The sequence below is a fragment of the Eurypyga helias genome, unplaced genomic scaffold (assembly GCF_000690775.1).
Source record: "Eurypyga helias isolate BGI_N326 unplaced genomic scaffold, ASM69077v1 scaffold13743, whole genome shotgun sequence".
Taxonomy (NCBI): domain Eukaryota; kingdom Metazoa; phylum Chordata; class Aves; order Eurypygiformes; family Eurypygidae; genus Eurypyga; species Eurypyga helias.
This window is the reverse complement of record NW_010240636.1, coordinates 12004-30649: the sequence shown is the minus strand read 5'-3', so window position 1 is coordinate 30649 and position 18646 is coordinate 12004. Positions and strand designations below refer to the sequence as shown.

Genomic DNA, 18646 nt, shown 5'->3' with positions numbered 1-18646 from the left:
GAGTCTGTTGGTAGCTGCTGCGGCATGGCGCTGGTGGTGCTCAAGCCTGCGAGTCCAGCCTTGAACCAGAGCTCCTGCTTTGCAGCATGGGGCTGGGGGGAAGGGGGGGTCACTGGGGCTGGCCAAGAGCCTCCTCTGTGAGCAGACATGTAGCCTCTAATCTCAGATCTAGCAAATACGTCAGTATTTGCACAACGCTGGATATAAGCAACACACACAGTTTACATGAAAATCCCAACTGTGAGCTGGTACAAGCTACTTCTGCTCAGGGCATCCCTGACAGAGCTGTGCCTGAAGGGATGAGCTACAAGGTGGGGTGAGGACAAGCCTCCTGGATCAGTGTTGGTGAGGAGGGTACCATTTGATAAGCCATCACAGACCTTGTCACAGGCCTGCAGCCAGCGAGGCCGAATGAGACATCCCCAGGCTCTGGAGGAGGGCAGCAGACAGCGATTATCTCCCCTGACCTGCCCCAAGAGAGGAATTTTGTCTGCCTTACTGAGTGTCCCAGCTATTTGCCAGACAGCAAAGGAAACAGACTCAGGAAGAACAGGTCCAGCTTGAAGGTTTTTTAAATACTTGTGGTTAAATACACCCTGCTTTGCCTTCAGCATTTCCCTGCTGCCTAATCTTCCTTCTGTATTTCTAGAATCCACCTTTCTCCCACCCTTCTTCCCTGCTGAATCCTGCCCACTCATTCAGCTCCTGCCTGTGTCATGGTGTTTTTCTTTCTCCGGTGGTCCTCTTTTGGTCCAGTTCCTAAACTCACCACCTGTTTTCTCTCTCCCTTCCTCAACCTAATTTTTCCATCACCCTGTTTGCTCCACCACTGCAATCAAACCAAGTAGCAGGTCAATCCAGCCCTGCACTATCTCACATCTCCCACGAGGAGTCCTCACGTCTGCCATGGCTCTGAAGAGGCTCAGCTATAAGATGAATTGTCACGATTAACAGTGCCTGTAACAAGGGGCTGATCATGTTCACTTCTTCCAGCATTTGGCAAGCCTTCACCCAGGCTTCAGAGGGAGAGGTCACAGGAGGACACATGGAGGAAATAGGTCTTTCCAAAACAGATGACACTGTGTGGACCTACCCCAAGAGCCCACCCCACAGCCTCAGAGGGATGCAGGTACCCATATGCCCTTCAAAATCTAGGAGAGTTAAACATCCCACGTCTACAGGCCTTGCACTTGCTGTACCCTCCAGGGAGCTTTAGGATTTCTCCTGGTGCTTTACTGCTCAATACCTGCTCCAGAGCTGAGAACAGAGCTGCTCACTCAGCTCACTGCCCTCAGGGATGCTGGCTGCATACAAACATGCCTGTGTTTTACAGGAACACCTGTAATCATTTACCACTTTCATAGCAGGACCACCTCTACCAGAAGCTCCATGGGTAAGCTTCACCGTTAATTGGGTAATGTGCTGGTCTAAAATACCATGAGGACCTGGCTTCAATCCCATTCCTAAGAGGTGACCTGGTATGTAGCAGTCTGACTCAGTCACCGAGGGCAAGAACACTACTCTGGGTCTGGTCTAACAAATCAGCCCAGTACAGGCAACAGGCAATGACCATGTAAGTGCAATACGCAGCATAGCTGGATATAAATTCTTCAAACACCATTCTTCGGGCCTTAACCTTGTTTGCTGTGCAAGGTTTCCCTGTGCTTGCAAACAGCAATAGTGCTTAGCCCAGTGGACATACCTATAAGGGGTAATGAGTTTAAACTGAAAGTGGGAAGGTTTAGATAACAGGAAGAAATTCTTCCTGGAGAGGGTGGGGAGGCACTGGGACAGGTTGCCCGGAGAAGCTGTGGATGCCCCATCCCTGCAAGTGTCCAAGGCCAGGCTGGATGAGGCTTGGAGCAACCTGGTCTAGTGGAAGGTGTCCCTGCCCATGGCAGGGGGGTTGGAACTGGATGGTCTTTAAGGTCCCTTCCAACCCAAACTGTTCTGTGATTCTATAATCAGAACTAATCATTCTCTCATTATCCAAGCAGCCACCAAAAGACACCTTGTTGCCCAATGCTTTCATTTTTGCCCAAACTCGTACATCCCTACTCCTCTGCTCGTTACGCCTGAGCTACCTAGCTCATGCCAATTGTCAGAAGTGAGATTCTGGCTCTCTGCCCAAAGAGGGGGGAAAAGGCGACGCGCTCCCCATCCGGAGACTTCACAGCAGGGACTCTGTAGGAACGTGTGGGACAGCATATCCACAGGGAAATGCTTTTAAGAACATTTATAGACTTTATTTGATGACTAGTGGTTATGAGTTGTCTGGGTTTGTTGTTGTTTTTTTTTTAATCTTCCTTTCTTATCACACAAGACATTCCTTCTGGCCTCATCATCTGGTACTCATCATCCTGCTGACCTTGGCTTGGGGTGGGAGCGCGTTTTGGCTGGGCAGCACATCCTCCTAACAGCTCGCCCACCTCCCTCTCACTAACGGCGCGCGTGTGCTGCGGCGGGGCCGCCTGAGGGCGCCGCGGGGCCGCCATCTTTGGTCCCTGAGGCGGGCGGCACGAGTTGGCCTGGCAGCGCCACGCGCGGTGCATGCCACGCAAGGCGACATGCCCAGCCCGTCGGTCTCGGGCAGGGTGGCTCACAGCCCGTGCCCACAGGCTCCCGGTGTTTGGTGCCCCAAAGGAGGAGCATCTGATGCATTTCCCCTTGTCGCATAAATGCCTTTCAGGCACTGGTACGCTTAATTACAGGGAACTTGGGACATTAGGAGCCCTGATCCAATATTCAAGGGGCATTCCATGGGTTTAGCAGCCAGGAAAGGTTTGGGGAAGGTAATCCCTGGCTCAGAGGTAGTTGTACACTGGAGGTAGGCTGGAAGTGTCAGCATGTTAATGTACATACATGTTACATACAGCCAAGGCAGCGTCCAATCTTCCCAACAGTTACAGTCCACGGCCCTCAAGTAAGAGCATCATCCCTGGAAGCTCCAGCCGGATCTGAAGGACAGAGGGCACCAAAGGCAGCACAGTGCTGGGATGTTACTGTGAGCCAGCAGTATCCACCCAGCGCGACTCCGTGTCCCTGCAGCACACAAAAACCATCGTTAGTCAAGAGCTCGCAGAACACTGTCACCTGGTAAAGGAATGGCATAGCACTTGGCCATAGCAGCAAGCCCAGCAAAGCGGGAGCGAGGAGATCAGCAGTCTGCCATCAGCCTCAGCACCAGCCTCCTGGGGAGGGGGGCTGCCTGCATCTCCCCCGCTGTGGCTGCCACCCTCTGGGGCCTTTGGCCGGGGCTTGTCTCCTCCCGAGTGCCACAGACAGCACATGAGACTATCACAGCCTCCTGGCACCACAGTAATAATGGAAATCATTAGTTTCAGACACATTCCGACCAGTACAAGCAGTAGTAGCATTACTAATACATACATGCAGTTTAAATTGATGGGGCTAAGCTAAAGGGCTTTTTCTTTGAAGCACAAGGGAGTTTTTAGAACATCACCAACAGAATATTTGAATTTCTTTCTCTTTTTCATCCTTATTAACCCACTCTGCTGCTGGGAGGCAACACAGCCATGTTTTTAAAGGAGAAGCTGCTGTCAGATGAGAGCTGCCAGCAGGGAACTGTGTGATGCCAAGGGATGAACTGCAGTTATCCCTTTACATGGGCTGAGGATCTGGCCCTCACTACCCTCCCCCCTCTGTCAAGCGAACAAGATTTGAAAACTACAAGGTGTTAATGAAATGTGGAAGTTGTAAAAGAAAAGCAGCGTTGTTAGAGTTCTCTGAAGTTATGAAAACAAAGTTGAGATACAGTTTAGAAGATTAATAGCCTGCTACCTTTCCTCTTAATTACTTCATCACTAACCACTTTCTTCATTACAAATCTGGCTAAGGAAACAGGGCAAATTTCACTGAACTCTTCCTCCCTAGTCTCTAGGCTAAAGCAACTGTAACCACAAGCATTTTCCACACTCATTCCCTGCCTAGGATTTCAGTCTTATACTACCAAAGAGCAAACAGCCTCTCTGGGCTTTCTATCTCAAAGAAGCTTAAAAGGGGAGATACCACACCCCTGGTAAAGATAGAGAAACTGAGCCACACCTCGTTCTGCACTTTCCATAGTTTCATGCCTGCCTGAAGTTACTGACCCATCATTAAGTTATGGGCCTTTCACATTCAGTCTCACCATCTCTGTTCCTCCTTGAAAGATGATTCCTTCCCTCAAGCAGGGTGCAGGGCTGCCTATGCCGCAAGGCCCAGGGGCCCAAAACCACCTTGGCTTTTCTGTGGAGCAAAGAAAGTTCAGTTCCAAAGCAGTTGGGATTAAAAGAGGAATAGAGCGAAGCAGACCCAAGCAGTGTGAGCGTTCATCTTCGGCTTGATATTCCTAGAAACAAAGAAAAAAAATTTAAAATTAAACCACCTCCGCAGACTGCAGATTCCCAAATGCCTTAAGAGCAGCTAGTAAGGGTTAATAAGAGTACAATAAGCACAGGCCCAACACTAACACACACAACTCTAGTTACTCTGTTGAGGACTGGAAATTTGGTATGAATCAGCTCCCAGTACTGAAGAGTGCAGATAATGTTTTTACAGCATGACTAAAAAGGAAGTTTTTATCACCTAACCTAATTCCCTCCTCCCCAGGCTCCTATTTCCTTTCCCTTCATCCTGATCTCCCTTACCCAGTTTATAGGCAAATGCCATCAGCATCTTAGTTTAAACATGCTTTTGTTAAACTTATTTTTTGTCTCCCGTGCTGGGAAAGAAAATATTGCTCAGGGGTGTTAGAGGTGGCAGAGCTGAAAAAGCCTTATTTCTGAGTGGTGACATATTTCACCATGTACTGCAGGACCGTGAACCTCCCAAGTAGCTCCTATGTGTGACATTCCCCAACAGCTTGCTCAGAGCTCAGCTTGGGCAGGTAGCGCCAGCCCCATCAAGGTGAATACACCCACTCACACTTGCCAAGCCACCCTCTTCGCTCGCCAGTTTTGGCCTGGTTGTGGAGGGAAAAAAGAAACCCACAAAACCGAGCCAACTCACAGTTACTTTTTGTTCAGTGCTCTAAGCAATCATCTTATCTTGCAAATTATTTCAGGACTAACAGAAGGGACCACCAGTTGTTAGCACAGAAAGTGTGCTAAGGCAAACTTGGAAACTTCCATTATCATATTTTTTCCTGCCTACCGCTAATCCCAAACCTGCTTGCTGCAGAGAGCACACACTGCTGCCGTGTGCAAGTCCTATGGGGAGTTGAGTTTGAGTTTTTGTGAGGCAGCATTTCTTTATTTTTACAGGAGAAACCATATCCAGGCTAGATGCAAGGCAAACCTATGCAAGTGTCACTGTAGTTGTACAAAACTCAGTAACAAACTCTGTTACTGCTTTTGCTCCTTGCATCCCATGGAGATAAGCCTGGCTAGGCCAGCCATGAGAGCTTTCCTGCTCAGCCCCAGAATCTTTAGTTACCTCAGTCACATACTTTGAGGTTTTTTGTTTGATTAGGGTTATCATTGCTGGGTGCTCCCCCCTCCCTCTTCACAACTCACTTTATCACAGGAAGAGAACTCCATGGTGGTAGTTTTCTCCATTCACCTTTGGAGTGAAGAGTACAGGAGACCTCACATGCAGCACCACAAGAAAGCACGTAGCAGGAGCACTTCTCTCCCAGGATTGGGTGGTGGGCAGCTAATACATCTCAAGAGACAACTACCCAGATTTGTTCTTCTTGATGTCTGCAGTAATCAGTTCAAGCAGGAAAAGAAAAGGCCAGCAGTTAGAACCAGACATTCTTCCTATAGTTTTGTATTTCCCTCCCCTTACTAAGTTAGTACCTGTACATTATCTATGGCAGTGTATTATGGGATCTTATCCTGGGTTTTGTACTGGGTTAGGACTGGCCATCCACAACACATTCAGCTATTTTCTGCTGGAAGCATTTCACTTCATCTTGTATTTTTACCCAAGAGAGAAGCTCAATGCCTGCAGCTTATGGATACATGCAAGAGCCATCTACTTACACCAGGGCTGTGTCTGTTGAAAACTGCAGGAATTTCTCCCCACAGACCACCAGCCACCAGGCTCCTCTCACTGTGTGTGCCCTTAAGAGAAACAGCTAATATCAAAGATTTACCTTCCCCATCCCAACCCCTCAGTTACCACAGGAGCAGTACAAGCTTGCAAACAAAGAACCATCTGTGACAAGCCAAAGGGATTTACTGCTTCTCTTCAAAAGAGTTTTGCACTCAGGAGAGTACTGCAAGGGGCTGAAGACATACAAATGTGCATAACCTACACCATAGGGAGCAGGAGGAAAGGCCCCAAAGGTGCCTTGAGAAGTCCTCACACAGCAGTTTCAACCATACCTTGGGCATAGCAAATGCAGAGTTTGCTCTTCAGATAATGAGCCTATGGATCATCCATCCACAGCAGAATGATTTCAGCAGAATAGGTAAACAGGCAGTAAAACACACCAACCAAAAAACCCAACAAGAAAACCCTCACACAATACCAACTCACAAACCCACCCTTCTTTTACCTTCCTTAGAAGGAAGTCTTAAACAAGTCCTCCACAGGGCTCTGGACCCAAATACCCATCAGCACATCCATGACCCACACCACTGACTGTTCATAATGCAGTTTTATTTTTTTCCTTTGTACAAAAACAAATATAAAATTTAAATCCAATAGAAAGTGTATACTAGCAATGACAAGTTTACATTACAATAAGACAGGACAATGCGATGTGTAGCTAACACCACATCAAGTTTTTTTTAAAACTCAGTGATACATGCACTATGTAAAATAAAAACTGCTAGAACTTTTAATCTATTTCTACCAAGAATATCCAGGTACCAAGATACTCGAGAACCAAAAGTAATCCTGATAGGCAGTATCTACAAAATTAGACCTCTTCCACACACAAGAAGAAACCAACATTATAGAAACGTTTATCATTCTTTGTTAAAATCCTCTCACAAAAGCCATACATAAAATTCTTAGTAGACACAGAAAAAGCTCAAAAGTTTGTTAGCATAGGTAACCATTCAGTAGTTTAGAGAATCTTTTAGACATTTTGAAGAGATACTGTAGTTTTCAATCTGTACTTTTCCCCACAAAGCCAGAACTACGTCGACTCCTGTTTCAAAACCTAGTCAGTGGTTAAAACTAGCTCTTGAGTGAAGTCAGAGTAGCGTACAAAATATTTAACAGAACAGGGGTGTGTCACATGAATGTTTACTTCTTGAAGAAAGTCTTTTCCACATTCAAGGTTTGTTTATTTGTCCCATAAACAAGATCGTACCTGAGGAATGAAATGAAAAACAAGGATTACCATAGTCTGTAAATGCAGTTAAACTTTTCCATGAAAGCCTGAAGCCCACAGAGCACAGCCAAGCTACCTCATCAGTCTCGCCTAACCTCCCTCAAGTTTCTGAGCCCAGGGAAGTGTATGTTTGGATATGTGGCCAGCTCTTATTTCTAGAGACACACAGTTCTGTTGACACTCTGGAGCCTTGGGATGGGGATGCTGCCAGAAGCCTACTCTTCCCCTGGTGCTGGCAGCTGCATCTTGTTCCCTACCAACCAACACATCCATCATCCACATGTCACTGCAAGAAGTAGACGAGTTATTCAAAGTAACTGGGGCAGCTCTGCTCTAGGAGAGTCAACCCATACTGCAAAGAAACCACAGTATTATGATTGAACACTCACTTCTGTTCACAGCAGACTGGGACAACACCCTAGATCCCCAAAGCCCCTACTCAAGCCTTATGCCCTAGCACTGTGTTACTGTCCATCCGACAGCTGGGTCCTATTCACCAATTCACTAGCAGTAAGTAATTTCCTCTCTGCTCAGGGGAATGAGGAGTATTGAAGACTCTCTTGTACCCATGAACCTGCCATGCTTGCTTCTGTTAACTTGGCAGCCAATACTTATTTTCTGTTTTGTTATTCCAAATAAAATAGTCTATTAAGAGGCATAATAAGAACACCCCTGCAAGTATATTTTAAAGCAACAGTTATTCAGTAGCTCCAGACTTCTCTTGTCTCTACTGCACAGCTGATATTCAACTCCTAAGCAAAAAAGCACACACAAACGCTGCTTACCTGTAGGATTGTGCCGGATGAAAAATACGAATGGCCTGTCTACTATGAACCAAGGAGGGGATGACCTGGCTATTAAAATTGCAGCTTGCAAGAAAGATAAGGTTTGAAGTTAGACAAAGCAAGTACCACAACACATTATATACTCTGTCAAAGTCAAATTTCCTAGTGTATACTACAAGCTTGCACAGGCAGAGATAAATGCCTAAAACTACCAACTTGGACATGTAAAGCTGCATAGGTCACATTCCTACGGTTACAGGAACCATATTAAAAAGACACAAGGCAAGCAGAAAGCTGGAAGGAAGTCCCGGGTTGTCACACAAAAGATGTAGCAGCTTAGTCCTCTGTCACCTGGATAGCCAGGAATATAACACTGGTGGCCAGTGTTGGCTATTAGAAGGCACTTCTCTAGAAGTCAGCCCATTTATGTTTCTTAGAATACGCCAACGGTCTAATCAACATTGGCAAGTTGGGATGTTCCTGAGAAATTACATAAAATCCATCAACTGCTCTAATCTGAAGAGACAGCACACCCCTGCAATGGCCTGAGAATGGGCTTTGATTAGTGGTACAGCCTTCCAGTATTTTCTCAACTCTGACAGTTAGCAGTACAGCTCCTTACTTGTTGCTGCAGAAGCTTTGGTTCCATCTTCACTAACTTCAATTTTTGTCTTTTGCAGAACATGAGATACATGAAGACCTTCTGTTCCTGAAAGCCCCAAAGAGAACAGCACTTTCAGTAAAACTAACTGCAAGAGTCCTGAAATACATGCATTTAGCAGCTATGCTGGCATGGCTAACAATAATATTTTTTCTGCTGAAATCCTGAAGTTGCAGTGAAAAACACTAGTGGGAATATCTTTGAATACAGTGACTAAGTTTGTAATCACAAAAAAACATGTATTATTCCCTATCTTACTCCACCCCATTTACTAGGTTTTCTTAGTTGATGGTCTAAGCTAGAAGTATTCACTTGTATTTTTAGTTTTAATTAGACAAGTGACTGAAGAAATATGTTGTCTGAATTTAAGTTACACTCCCACTTATCTCATCAGAGGAAGAGAGCACCTAGCAAGCCACCTTGCTTTTGGTGAAACACATGATTCTGTTTTCATATTAAGCCAGCAGAAGGCAGGCTTTGTTAGATCTCCGTAGAAGCTAATCAGGAGTTCAAGGGAAGCAGAGAACAAAAGTAAGATGACATTTTAGAGCCATGAGTTCAAAAATGCCTACATCCCACTGTCAGCTATTCATACGTACAGCTCTGCTTCAGTCTAGTCCCTTAAACTGGGAATTTAGTCCCTGAGCTTTCTTACAGCTCAAGAAAATTTAAGTCATTAAACTCATAGCACAAGGAAAAAATTAAACAGTGCAGTTGCAGTATTTGGTCCTTAAGTTTAAGGTATTGTTAGAAGTCCTGCCATAGATTTAGGCAATGCTTGAGACCCTCAAGTTGTAATATCAAATCTTAAGAAGCTGAGCAACACGATTTACTGCTGTAATGCAAGATGAGAGGAAAAAGCCTCTGCAGCATTCAGTAGAAGTGAGCAGCCATGCTTGGCGGCCTACAATACAGAACGCTGCTCCAATGTCATGGCAACACCTATTCCAGACGCTGCACTGGTAAAACAGTGCTTTACTCAGTGCCAGATACTATGAATAAGGACCACCATGGGTTCAAAAAAAACCCAAACAAACTTACTTGTTATTTTTGCAAAGTTTGCCTTTGACTGGTCAAACATATCTGTAATACCCAGTGCTTTCAGAGGGTCCTTTAAGTCTGTTTCTGCTACTGCTGTAAATCTAGTTGGAACAAACAAAAACGGCATCAGTATTAGGCAGAAAAAGTTGCATTAAGCAATTTGTTTCTTCTGTAACAGAGGAGCTATGCATATGACTCCCAGAAAGTTCCCTGAAGAAGAAATATTACTACTTACTTAGGTAAAATAACCTGCACTCTTTTTGCTACCATGGTTGTCATCCAGCTTCCTATTGTTTTTGTGCTGATGTGAGGAATGATAGCAGAGAGTGGCGTTGTGCTTTCCGTAGGCAGAGCAATCAACATGCTTATCATTTCACCATGGTATGGCAACTCAATGATATTATACCACAGCTCGTTCGGTGTACTTGTAGTGCCTGAAAGAATAAGCAAAGCTAATGAGCCATAATTCTTACAGCCTTAAATCTGTTTTAACTCTAGACACCTACTGCTGTAACAGTGTGTTAGGAAAGCCATGCCCACATCTTAAAACTGACTCTAGTCACTGCCTGCCTGTCTTCCTGCTAGAGAACCCTTCAAAAGTGGCATGGGGACTATATGGATGCTGGTTTGGTAAAAAGCCCAGGCAGGATGATACCTTGAGGCAAATACTCATTTGCATTTGATATGCATGCTGTTTCCCAAACCTCACCAGCTCAGACTGATAAGCCAGCTATGTTAGAAATCACCAGGTCTGCAAACCAGCTGGATCTCTACTTCACACTTCTAGTGGAGGGTGTCCCTGCCCATGGCAGGGGGGTTGGAACTAGATGATCTCGAGGTCCCTTCCAACCCAAACCATATCTCAGCTGTACCAAAACTGACCAAGCGCTGAGAAACAAAAAGCAAGACTATCTTGCCAAACCAAGAGATCTTGCAGACAGGCTCTTCTTCCTCCAAGAGTTATTGGAAGAGCTCCTGTTTGAAGTAGTCTGTTGCATTTAATTAGTTTTCTCACTTAATTAGGATCTCATTAGGAAGCAGCCTTAAGTCCTCTGAGGTAGCAGAGCCACTTTGAGGCAGTGCAGGAGGCCAGTTAGATGAGGAGGAGTGAGATAGCAATGCCTCTGTGAGTTACAGCAAGTGCCAAGAAGACTGTCTTTGTGCAACCCTCTCCTCCAAGTTCCCTTTGGTTACTGTGGGATTTCTGGCATACAACTGGGAAACAAGTGCTTTTTATAGGACTGTCAAGTGAAAACTTGTCAGTTTAACTACAGACAGGGTTTCTGGGAAAGTTTTTGGATAGCAATAAGATCTTATCTTCCCTCCTCCTTCATGTAAGTCTGCACTTGTCAGCCCAAGCTGAAAATCTACATCTTCATTAGAAATTTAATCTTGTTGCCACAGCCATGCAGCCTGCCTTGACTGTGCTCAGAGTGCTAGAAAACTGGCAGTACTGCCCTTATTTTTTGCAGGAATTGTGTCAAGCTTGGCAGTTTGATTATTTCCTTTTATTATGACAGTGGTTCTCAAACTAGGGCCTACAGATCAAAATACTGGTTGCATGTCAGCTACAGAACAGTTACAAAAGGTAACCTGTCCAACAGTGAAATACTTTCCTGACCTGCTACATGCTATTATCATTACTTCTGCGGCATATCAAATAGGGGAGAGTTCATCTTCATAGATGGGATTTAAGAAGCTTAAGAAATTACAACTTTGAACATATGAACAAGATGGAAGCCCTACGTTAGGCTATCCAGAGATGCCCAACCTACACCACAGTCCTCAGCAGGATCTCTTGTTCCTTTTTAGCCTCAACAGCTTTTCCAACTTAAACATACTCCATTATGTTTTTAACCAGCATCAGAATCAGAAGCCTTTAAGATAAAAGATGGGCTTTAGCAAGACTGAAGTTATGAACTTCATTCCAACTCCACACATTAGTACACGTTGCAGTAGGCTTCCACACCTCCCCCAGCTCACACTTTCAGCAGTCCTCTCCAAGTATTACACTACATCTGCTCTAATGCGTATGTGGGTTAGGGACAGAATGTTACAGCTGTCTACTTTAACACAAGTCTACTAATATTAGTGGCACACTACTGACAGTAAAACTAGGCATTTAAAAGCACAGTGGGTCTTGTTTTTCTGGATTTATAGCATGCTATATTCCCAGGCCTATTTCTCAGACTGTATGTAGCACATGTGGAAGCAAGTTCCAGGCAGCACTCCTCTCAGAAGGGTGCAACAGCAGACCTTTTAGCACAGCTTCAATCTTGCTGCATTGGGTTTGCATGGCAAGGTTCTGTAGCAGAGTGGGCTAGCAGGAAAGCTTCCCTCATGTCCAGAGTCAATGCCATCTATCTCCAAGACAGGCCCGACACTGGCCAAGGCTGAGCCCATCAGCAACGTTATCCCAGAGGTGCTACCACTGTATTTAAAAAAGGGGGAAAAAGCTGTGCAGCAACCTGCAGCTGGAGAGAGGAGTGAGTCTGTGTGAGGGGAACAGCTCTGCAGACCCCCAGGTCAGTGAGGAGGAGGGCAGGAGGTGCTCTAGGCACTGGAGCAGAGATTCCCCAGCAGCCCATGGTCCAGCCCATGGTGAGGCTGGCTGTGCCCTGCAGCCAGGGAGGGTCACAGGGGAACAGAGACCCCCCTGGAGCCCAGGCAGGACCCCACACTGGAGCAGGGGGACACCCAAAGGAGGCTATGACCCCGTGGGAGCAGGCTCCTGGCAGGAGCTGTGGCCCCATGGAGAGAGGAGCCCAGGCTGGAGCAGGTTTGCTGGCAGGACTTGTGACCTCAGGGGGCCCCAGGCTGGAGTAGAGGGTTCCTGAAGGGCTGCACCCCATGGGGTGGACCCATGCTGTAACAGCTTGTCAAGAACGTCCCACTGGCTGCAGGACTCATATTGGAGATGTCCATGGAGCACTCTCTCCCATGGGAGGGACCCCATTCTGTAGCTGGGAGAGAATGTGAGGATCCTCCCCTGAGGAGGAAGGGGCAGCAGAGATACCGTGTGATGGACTGACCCCAACCCCCACTCCCTGTCCCACTGCACTTCCTGGGGGGAAGGGGTTTTAAGATTTGAGTTTATTTCTCATTAACCTTCTCTGATTCAATTGGTAATAAATTAATTTAATTTTCCCCAAGTAGAGTCTGTTTTTCCAGTGACAGTGACTGCTGAGTGATCTCCCTCTGTCCTTATTACCACTTTTTGTTATAGTTTCTCTCCCCTGCCCAGCTGAGGAGTGGAGTGATGGAGTAGCTTTGGGAGGCACCCAGCCTCCACCCAGGGTCAACCCACCACATTTACTGTGCCCAATGAAATCCCCATCGGGCTGCAACACTGAAGCTCTGAAGTACATTCAGTCACACAGAGCTGCCTCTGATGGAAGTCTGGCTGAACAACTTTCCACTTGTGACCCAGTTTGAATGTGAAGTGCAGCTTCACACCAAGAGATGGCCAACATACTAACCCTGTGCTCCTCCGGCTCCCACAGGGCTGGGGACTATGCAAGTCCCACTTTTATTATACAGCAAAATATAGATGGATTCTAATCTTCATACACAGCTCATCACCAGATATAAGCCTCAGGGTTCTATTTCTGTTGACAATTTTCCTTTATTCTCACCCCTTAAAAAATAAGCATTATTTCTTACTGCAAAGCTCAAGTAATGTACTAAGTTCTCAGTTTGGGTACCTCGGATTTTCCTTTTTGAAGGCAACAGGATAAAGCAAGTACTTTGACAGAGTATTCAACCTTAAGCAACTGTTCAATACCTTGCACAGCAAGCTCATCCACACCTCAGCAGTATCTCGTACTTCTCTACCATTAAGCCTCCTACCTCAGCTACAGTAAGCAATACTATTAAACACCACACGTACAGCAAACTCTTGTTTCAGACTGAAGGATAAGAACAAGTCTTACAACCATTGTTGGCAGCAGTGGGAATTACTGAGCTTACCACAGCGGAAGATAGATAATTGGGACAGCATAGGAACTTGGTAGGTCTTCCCATCAGCTCCATAAAATGGACGTTTCTTTGTATTTTCAGGTCGAAATCGTGATTTCCATAAGCCCTTGAAATACACAGCATTTACTAGAACCAGTCTGGTCAAACTGCCATCAATGTCATCCGGAGCCACAACCTGATCGATCATACCTAGAAGAAAGAGAGTCTCAGTATTTGCTGTCGTAACACTGGCCAACTGTTCTTTAAGAACCTGATGCACATATTACTTTAGACCTCTTGAACTGCGAGTGTGCCAACTCCTCATGGGGCAGTACACTTAAAGCTCATAAAGCCAACAGCATTCTTTGTCAAGACACACATCTTTTTGATAATTAGAAAGCAAATATCTTGCTAACTGATGGACTGATGTTATAACTAACAGGGCCTTACCCTTTGCAGCATGTGAACAGACCTAAGACTCAAACTGAGCATGTTACAAGGGTAATAGTTTCGGCTGAGGCATTTCCCCATTCACACACTGCTTGCAACACTGCTATGCAGAACTGGTGATGTGGCTGAGAAAGAATTTGACAGCCTTATTTCACAAATACCACATCCAGCATCATTAACACCACACTCCTCACATCCAGAAGGCACTGGTTTTAACTCCAAGAGATACCAAACGTAGTTCCCTAGACTATGAATAATTTGCAATGCGTGATCTCTGGCTTTAGCATATGTAAGCTTGACAACTAGATGCCAAGAGGCTTGAACCATGAGGAGTTCTGCCAAGGCAAGGTTAACTAAGGATCTTCCAAACATGACTGCTGCTCCCAAGAACGTGGCCAAGAGTCTAGGGCAGCAAGACCAAAAGCTGAACTGCTCTACAGCTTTCCACAAGCCTGGTTCACTGAGTCAGACAGCTAGGTTGCTTGAAAGCATCTTGTGTTTGAGAAACCATAGCTCCAGGAGAACTCTGCTTGGATTTCTCACCCGTTCTATGAAGGCAAAAAGCAGTAGAAGCTCCCCTGATCCCATGGGCAGATGAGCACACAGACACACTATATACAGCCCTACAGGCACATCTGCTGGTGTAGTGAGAGCTGATGGGCCAGGAATCAGCAGTCCAAAATACACCAGTTGGAGACAGTTTTCAGCTAAAAGGCCCAGCTTTTTCCTCCTCCCCATCTTTCCCCAGTATTTCCAACTGAATCCGAGATGTCTCAGACACCACCCCACCACGCACAAAAAGCACTAGCTAATACTCACCCCTTGTTTCGTTTTTCACCCACTGGTTGATGGAATCACATGCTGCATTTGGGTCCTCAAAGTCCACGCTCTTGACACTGCACTGAAACACCTCTTTGTTCCTTGTAACAAAAGGCACTTCCATTTTAAAGCCACTCTTTGCAAACACTGCATTAGCAATTGTAACAATGTCTTTATTCTTTTTTGAGACTATGAGCCTGTTTATCTTCTTTAACGCTTTACCAACTCCTAGTTGGAAAGAACAGCAAGTTTAATTTAGAATAAGATGATGAACAAACAGTTACATTATATGCAAGTATTAATGACATGAAGGGTCAGACATTTAAGTGCTGGACTAGAAAAGGAGACCAAAGCAGGCATTCTGAGAGGCCTTCCAAAATACCCATTTCTGATCTCTCATCTGAAGAACACCATCACTCCCCAGCAAAAACAGGGCCTTTGCTGTGATGCCTGCTGCCCCTCTAGCTGCCTGCTCAGAGGGCAGTGCTGGGGATAATACTGAGGTTCAATCTTTGCATGGAGCGACTAACCATGCTCTTCCGCAGAAGAGACTGCTCCAGAGCGTACTTCATACAAGCCCAGGTCACCTGTCAGTTCTGTGACAGTGACAAAGCAATTGAGGGCTTATCCTGCTCACTCAGCCAACAGGATTATGCAGGCAGTCCTGCACTGGAATGAGAAGCAAGTGTTTTTTCCTCACCATCCTTCCTTTCCATTTACTGGAGAATACGGAAGCTGTCAAGATTTCTGAGGTTCAAATCAAATCTTACTTTCCTTAAGGACTAGGTCTTGGCCTAAGGTAGCTCCAAGCAGGAATCAATCCCTTAACACATGAGCTTGGCTTTAAAAAAAGCAAAAAGGGAAAGCAGTAGGTTCCAGTGTTTACAGTCAAGATCCTTAGGACCTGAAAGCTGCTCATATCGAGTGCTTTGTAGCTCCTTCACTGTACATGAGAGAAGGCATATGGCAGCACAGAAGAACTGCTATGTTCACCATACCCAGTTCTCCCCGTTGTTACAGCTTATGAGTGAGTGCTTGTCTACACAGGGAAGCTATTGCCAGGCAAGCAGCTTCATGTTCAACTACTACGCTGAACAGGATCCTCGGGTGTCTTTTCACAGCCGTTATTAACGGGCTCCCTGTCCCCCCAATACAATTTAGGCAGAAACATTTCCAGACTGCTTCCTTATGTAGACAAACTTAAGCAATATGAAGGGAATAAATTAGTTCAGAGTTATTCTCTCAGCTGCACATAAGAAAAAGCCTCAGATGGCTTTGCTGTTTCATGTATCACGAATGCTTTAGCAGTACTGTTTGCACAAATTCCTACATGTTCACTCTCCAATATTATGGGCAAATTCTTTTGGAGAACATACCATAACAGAGGTTCTCAAACTGTATTCTGTGGACCACTGGTGGTCCACGGAGCACTTGCTGGTGGTCCGGGGAGAGCTGACTGGTCTCATGATGCTGGCTCTCCTCTTTGCTTCCAGCTGCTAAATTGCATTAAAAGACAGCTAAAGATAAATTAAATACTTTCCAACTATTACCTTTCCCAAGAAGCAGTTGCTGTAGTTGCCAAAGGACTGTAAGGCAATCATGAACAAGAGCAGAGGAGTTCTGTGCAGAGAGATAGGTAGCACCCCATAACAAGTGTCTGCGACAAGGTACTGGCTACCTTCTAAGGAGTTTGAGAACCTCTGTCTCACAGCTAGGGTTAGAAAAAGTGTGCAGGCCGAATAAAGCCAGTTGGTATAACGCCTCAAAATTTTTGAAAGTACTTGTATTTTAAGCATTCAGGTGCTCCTGAAGTTGATTATCCCATGAAGAGATTTCAGTCTACAACATTTAGATCTTAATCTGACAGATCATTTGGTTGTACTTTAAACCCAGAATCAAAACAGCAAAGCAAATGAAGACAGGACATCATGTTACGGGACAATACTGCTCAAGATTTAAACATGCGCTTACCTCTTGGAGGGTTTCCTAATCCTGGAAGGAAGGCAGAATGCTGGCACTAAGATGCTAAGTCTTGCTGGCAAACACTCACAAAAATACTCAGCATGCAAGGTAAAGCAGCAAGAACCTTCAGTCTACACCCTCTCGAGGGGCAGGCATTGGCAGAGGAATATAAACAGATGCATGCAGTGTCAGGCACAGAAACAAGCAGAAATGGCTGTTTCAAGAGGACACTACAAGAACTACAGATTCAGGGATTCTGACAACAAAAACAAGTGAACAAAGCTGAAGAGCACCGAAGTAAACACATCAGTCGTGAGGTCAGAGCCTGCACTGCTTTCAATGTGACAACAAGAAATATTCTCTTGCCCTGTTATCTAAGCAGTGGCACATTAGGGGCTGTTCAGTACAGCCTTCCTGCACGGTGCTGGCACTGGACTGCCATCCATGCTGTTCTGGGAAACAGATTTTGCAAGGATGAAGGCAGTTCTAGCCAGGGCCCTGGAGTCATTAACAAAGCTGCTTATAAGCCAGTTCAAGTATATGTACGTCCCTACTCAAATTGCCAATTAACTTCAAGCCTGTCCATTTTGTGCTTTGGTAAACAGAGTTAATTGATGTATGATGCAATCTACCACACTTTGAAAGCCATCTCAAAACAGCAAGATTCTGACAAAACACACCGAGAAGAGAAAACACCTTAGGAATCACTGACCATTTACGCTGTATCTCATCATAGTTGTGAGCTGCTTCTTTGTCTTGCCATCAGCACCCAGCTGCAACACCCCCAGGACTGATGCAATCCCATGAGGAGAAACAACAACATTGTCCTGAGGCTTAGCTTTCACTATCTGATTGAAGACCTGGATTCCAACATCAGAGCTAAGTTCCTCCAGAGGATAAAAACTGAACTGGGAACATACAGATGTTAGAGTCCCAAGAACAAACAGAAGGGGGAAGTGCCAGTTCATGATTTCAGGTTAGAAATACCTGTAAGAGAAGAGGGAAAGTTAAAAATGCTGTGCTTGTGAAAGCTGACTTATTTTCAACTTCACTTATTTACCAGAAGAGCAGGCAAGTCTTGCACGTGCTCCACACACCATTCCCAGAGCTGTGGCAATCTGAAATCACACCTGCATTTTACCAGTATTTTAGGCCTAGGGGTTTCCAGAAGCAGAGATAACAATAGCTGAGTACCACTGACTATAACAGGACAAAAGCCACCCAGTTAGAACACTACCTCCCACCACACGCTAGTAGTTAGTTTTGTGTTTCAGTTAAACAGTCTTGACATGCTATTAAAACTGCCCTTTAGGATAAACTAGTGCTAAGAAGCCTCATGGTAGGGTCCTCGCCCACTAAGATGCGACGCACAGAATGTTTTATAGATCATTTTCTGCAGTGAACAGGAGCACGTATACATATGCAAACAGACCTTCTGTCGTGGGAATTTACACCTGCCTAGAATAATAAGTTAGCTGCATAACTGGCATTTTCCATGATGGGAATATAGAGGAAGACTTGTAGATTAAAATGCAAGGTTGAATTTGGATTTTAGACTGTACTTTCGTTAAGGGATACAGAAGGAAGTTCACGTTAAAAACAGGCCAATCTTCATCAGCAGACAAGACACCTAACAGACCTCTATGTCCTTAACACCCATGACCTCCACCGAACTGAGGC

The 18646-nt window shown here is 45.4% G+C and overlaps 1 protein-coding gene across 4 annotated transcripts; it reads right to left on the bottom strand.

Annotated features, from left to right (window-relative positions):
• Positions 1 to 6588: 6588 nt before the first annotated feature.
• Positions 6589 to 17957, bottom strand: SERPINE2 (serpin peptidase inhibitor, clade E (nexin, plasminogen activator inhibitor type 1), member 2). Of its 4 annotated transcripts, XM_010148503.1 has the most exons (10): positions 17679 to 17952; positions 16976 to 16996; positions 16381 to 16500; positions 15005 to 15232; positions 13748 to 13945; positions 10014 to 10212; positions 9779 to 9879; positions 8699 to 8785; positions 8077 to 8160; positions 6589 to 7270 (listed from the first exon to the last, which is right to left on the bottom strand). In XM_010148503.1, exons 1-10 carry the CDS (start codon positions 17932 to 17934, stop codon positions 7233 to 7235), a joined length of 1332 nt encoding a protein of 443 aa, XP_010146805.1. In that variant the 5' UTR covers positions 17935 to 17952; the 3' UTR covers positions 6589 to 7232. The 4 variants fall into 4 exon arrangements, with proteins under 4 accessions (XP_010146805.1, XP_010146806.1, XP_010146808.1 ...); XM_010148504.1 differs by lacking the exon at positions 16976 to 16996 and having other exon boundaries at positions 17679 to 17951; XM_010148506.1 differs by lacking the exons at positions 16381 to 16500; positions 16976 to 16996 and having other exon boundaries at positions 17679 to 17957.
• Positions 17958 to 18646: the final 689 nt, after the last annotated feature.